The sequence below is a fragment of the Arachis duranensis genome, chromosome 1, assembly GCF_000817695.3.
Source record: "Arachis duranensis cultivar V14167 chromosome 1, aradu.V14167.gnm2.J7QH, whole genome shotgun sequence".
In the NCBI taxonomy this organism is placed as follows: Eukaryota; Viridiplantae; Streptophyta; class Magnoliopsida; order Fabales; family Fabaceae; genus Arachis; species Arachis duranensis.
In genome coordinates this window covers 50,826,232-50,830,864 of record NC_029772.3, presented here as the reverse complement: position 1 = coordinate 50,830,864, position 4,633 = coordinate 50,826,232, and the positions used below count along the sequence as shown (strand labels likewise).

The following is a 4,633-nucleotide window of genomic DNA, read 5'->3' as shown; positions in this document are numbered from 1 at the left end:
GAATCTGCCAGATTCCGGTCCGACCCAACCAGATTTAGGGATTCACTTCCAATTTTCTCTCCAACAGTTTTTCCCTATAAACTGACTCATTTGTGTTAGCGGTTCTTAGTCGGATCGGTTCGACCAGCTAGTTTGGTTTTATTTTTAAAACATTAATTATAAAATATTCCAATCAACCACACCTATTCCGAAGGTCATGCATATCTCAGTGGATCCCACCAACTAACTCCTCAAACCCTCCACAGATGCCACGGGTCCAGCCTTAAAAAACTCCGCGTGTCCCGCTGGCAACAAATCCCATCCACTACTTAATGTTCCCGCTTCATTACCACTATCCCCAATCCACCACCAACACCTTCTCCTTCTTCTTCTTGTTCAATTAACTTCCACTTCTAAAATATGAACGACCACCATTTTGTTACTTCTCTCAAAACCCTAACCCCACACATCACATGCATGGCGGTGCACCGTAACCTACTCTATGCCGCATCCCTAAACCTCATCAACGTCTTCGACTTCTCTCACTACTACAGCCACGTCGACGCCTTCAACGACACCAACCCGTCCTCCGGTTTCGTCAAATCCATAACCTTCACCGCCACAAAAGTCTTCACCGCACACCAAGATCGAAAGATTCGAATCTGGTTCATCACCTCCTCAAAACGACACCGTTTCCTGTCTTCCCTTCCAACCGTTAAAGACTGCATTCGCCGCTGCATCGTTCCGAGAAACTACGTCAGCGTCCGACGCCACCGTAGGAGCCTCTGGATCCAGCATTGCGACACCGTTTCGGGCTTGGCACTGAACAAAGGCCTCATGTATTCGGTTTCTTGGGACAAGAGCCTCAAGGTTTGGGACTTAAACGGTTACCGGTGTTTGGAGTCCGTTAAGGCGGCGCATGAGGACGCTATTAACGCCGTCGTGGTTGCAACTGACGGAACCGTTTACACGGCTTCGGCGGATGGGTGCATTAAGGTTTGGGAGAGGGATGATAAGGTGAAACGCCACGTGCTCGTGAGCACCGTGGGGAAGAAGAGATCGGCGGTTAATGCGCTTGCATTATCGGACGGTGGGGATTTGTTTTCCGGGGGATGCGATGGCGGGATCTGTAGGTGGGAGAGGAAGTGTAGTGCAAACAAGGGAAACGACATCGTTTTGGTGGAGAGGTTGAGGGGTCACGGTGGGGCCATTTTGTGTATGATCAGCGTATGTGGTTTGTTGGTAAGTGGGTCATCGGATCGGACGGTCAGGATTTGGCAGAGGGAAAAGGAGAATAGTGGGTTCTGTTGCAGGCTTGTTTTGGAAGGGCACGAGAAACCGGTGAAGTCGTTGGTTGCGTTCTCGAAGGGTGAAGAAGGTGATGATGAGTCAAACGGTGTCGTTACGATCTTAAGTGGAAGCCTTGATGGGGATATTAGGGTGTGGGAGGTGTTTGGTTTGGCTTGAATATAATTTCATTGACTTCTATAAGTTCTAACTACGAAGGCCTGATTTCCTTTCAACATTTTATGTGAGGAATTTATCTTGGCATACAAATATATAAGAATCACATAAATATATGAGAGTCATAGTCAGACCGAATCTTAGTAATTAAGTGGTAAAAGATGTAATATATAAAACACAATTTTCAGCTACTTGAAAAATGACATTATTTACCAGTTTGAATCATTGTCCTAGTTGCCTAGGTTGAAAGTAAACTTGAAAATTATATATGGTAATAATCCTGTCATGAATTTACGCACCCGTATAAGTTGAGTGATTGTATTGTTAGTTTGTTACTTTCTTACAAGCTAGTAGCTAATGATATTGTACACAGAAATGAGCAATGCATATTCCAATATCATCAATAATATTGTTGAATGTTGGTTGATACCTGATAGTCACTAGTCAACTCGTAGATCTCTATAATTTATGTTCAACTTAATCCCTATATTCTCTGCAGAGCAAGCTGGCAAAATGATGAGTTGATTATTTAACATATTCAACCAGTAGTTTATAATATAATTAAATTAGTGTTAGTACTCTGATCTTGGTTGAATCTGTTTGACATTAACCCAGGTTATTATCATAATATGTTTCAGAATGAAGGTATAATGCATGTGTTACATGCAACCATCTTTCTTTTATATATAGAAGATATTCGTCTGATGATACCGGACCATATTGGTAGTGGCTTTAACAATTATGCAAGGTTTTTTTTTATCTCTTTTATTCATCATCCTTTAATTTAAAAATTCAGCCTGTACGGCCTTCTCGCTAGCTAGTACATTATACCTATTATTATATTTTTATTTTATTTTTATTTGTTATCTTATCTTTTTTCTTTTAAAAATAAAATTTGTTATGCTTGTTTTTTTCTAAGATAATTATGCTTATATTTCTTTATCAGAATCATTTTGAGATTCTGATTGTTTTAGTTTATTTTAAAATTTAAAATTAGTTTAGTAATTAGTATAAATAAATAATAATGTTCTCCCACAAAATAACATACAATAAAAATTCTTCATATTATCTTTTCTTATTTTCATAGTTTTATTACCTACACTAATTATAATTACAGAAAAGCTCTGCCTTGTATGCTTTACAAGTTAATGAACGAATAAATCCCAAAAATACGATGCAAGGTTTACGTTCTTCTTCTTCTTCCTTTTCCTCTTCTTCTTCTTCTTCTCTTTCGTTTTTTGCCTTCTCTTTCTTCTTCTTCCTCTTCCTCTTCCTCTTCTTCTTCTTTTCTTTCGTTTATTGCTTTCTCTTTCTCGTTCTTCTTCTTCTTGCACGTTCTTCTTCCTCTTTCTCTTCTTCTTCTTTTCTTTCATTTTTTGCATTCTCTTTCTCCTTCTTCTTCTTCTTGCTGCACGTTGTTCTTCCTCTTCTTCTTCTTCATTTACGTGCTTTTCTCTCTGTTTTCTTTCTTTGTTATTCTCGATTTCCATTGTTTTTTGACATCAAGCTCTGAAATCGTTTTTGAAGAAGAGGAAGCAGCAGAAGATGATGAGGAGAAAGAGAAAGAGTTCTGAAATATGCATAAGGTGTACTTAAATGAATTTCGGGTGTATTTCTTAAATCCTTTGGGTGTATTTTTGTAATCCTTTGGGTGTATTTCTGTAATTCTTTGGGTGTATTTCTATAATCATTTGGTGAATTTCTGTAACCGTTGGGGTGTATTTCTGTAATCGTTTGGGTGTATTTCTGAAGTTCCATTATCTTCAAATTTGGCAAGAAAATTATTTTCATGAGGAAGAAGAAAAATAGTCGTTCATAATGCATGGTGAGTAGCGCGCTTTGGAAACAAGAAGTTGTTGAATAGCATGCGTTTTATTTACTCTTGAATGTGGAAGTGTGTAACGCGTTAATTAAGTGTAATGTGTGTGTTTTATTGGACTTGTAAGACTTGTAAGCCAAAAAGACTTGTATGTGTAACAGGCCTCTTATAATTATATATGTAGAAGTAATTAAATTAATAAAAGAAGAAACCTCTAATGTTCACTTTTTTTTGGTATCAGAGCCATAGTATATTCTTTGAGGAGGATATATAAGCTATCATCTTTACGGTGAGAAATCACCAATTAAGTTTCTTTTTTAACCTCCTCTCACAATGAATAATCAATCTTTCAATTTAATTTAGAATCCAACCAATCTCTATTACATCCATTCAAGTGAAAATCTTACCTCAGTCTTGGTTACCCATGTTCTAATAAGAAACAACTATCATTCATGGCATAGTTCATTCACTATGGCATAGTTCCTTCCAGCAGTTGCGTCTGTGCCTCCTTCCCCAGTTTCGTCTGCGCTTCTTTTCCGCAGTTCTGTCTACCCTCTTATTATGCTCTACGCTCCCTCTGAAAATCACTCTTACTGCGCTCTCTGAAGATTACTCTTATTAGGCCCTCTGAAGATTTTTCTTTTATGGCTTCTCTTTTCCGATAGTTTTACCTGCACTCTTACCGTGCTCGATCTACGCGCCTTCTGAAGATTGCGGCTTGCTCTTTCTATCTCAAGCACAGGATCTCCATCTATGTTTCTGCATTACCTTCATCTTTTCTTTTCTTATCCTTTCGAGTCTAATAGACCCAAAATTATCGTGCTTTACGCGTTCTCGCCTTCTGAAGATCGCGGCTTACTCTTTCTTCCTCAAGCACAACATCTCCCTCTATGTTTCTGCATCACTGTGCTGCACGCGTCTTTCTCAACGATTTCATCAGAACTTATCCAAGTTATGGATTATTGACATCTTCCATCCACCAGCTTGCGGGGACATATTAAATTCTTATTTTATTTTTATTTTGTTATCTTATTTTTTTTAGAAACAAAATTTATTATGCTTATCTTTTTTTAAGATAGTTATACTTATGAATAAATGACCATTTGTACCCATGAGAGATGAAAACGCTGACATTTGTACCCATGAAAGCTCGAAACTAATCTTGTACCCATGATAGATGCTGTTTGTCTGACAAAAGTACCCTGACTTGGATCTGAGCTTGGTTCGTGGGTTTCCGAACCTACGTGGCACTCCCACCCCCAAAGCTCCCAACAGCATCAGACAAGCCAAAATTTTCAAACAGCAGCATGAATCAAAACAACAAAATTTTCAAACAGCAACATGAATAAAAACAAACCTAAATAAAAACAA

At 38.2% G+C, this 4,633-nt stretch overlaps 1 protein-coding gene across 1 annotated transcript; it reads left to right on the top strand.

Annotated features, from left to right (window-relative positions):
• The first annotated feature begins 334 nt into the window (after nt 1–334).
• LOC107488955 (protein JINGUBANG-like) lies at nt 335–1,818 on the top strand. Its single transcript, XM_016109742.3, has one exon. It carries the CDS (start codon nt 400–402, stop codon nt 1,444–1,446), a length of 1,047 nt encoding a protein of 348 aa, XP_015965228.1. The 5' UTR covers nt 335–399; the 3' UTR covers nt 1,447–1,818.
• Nucleotides 1,819–4,633: the final 2,815 nt, after the last annotated feature.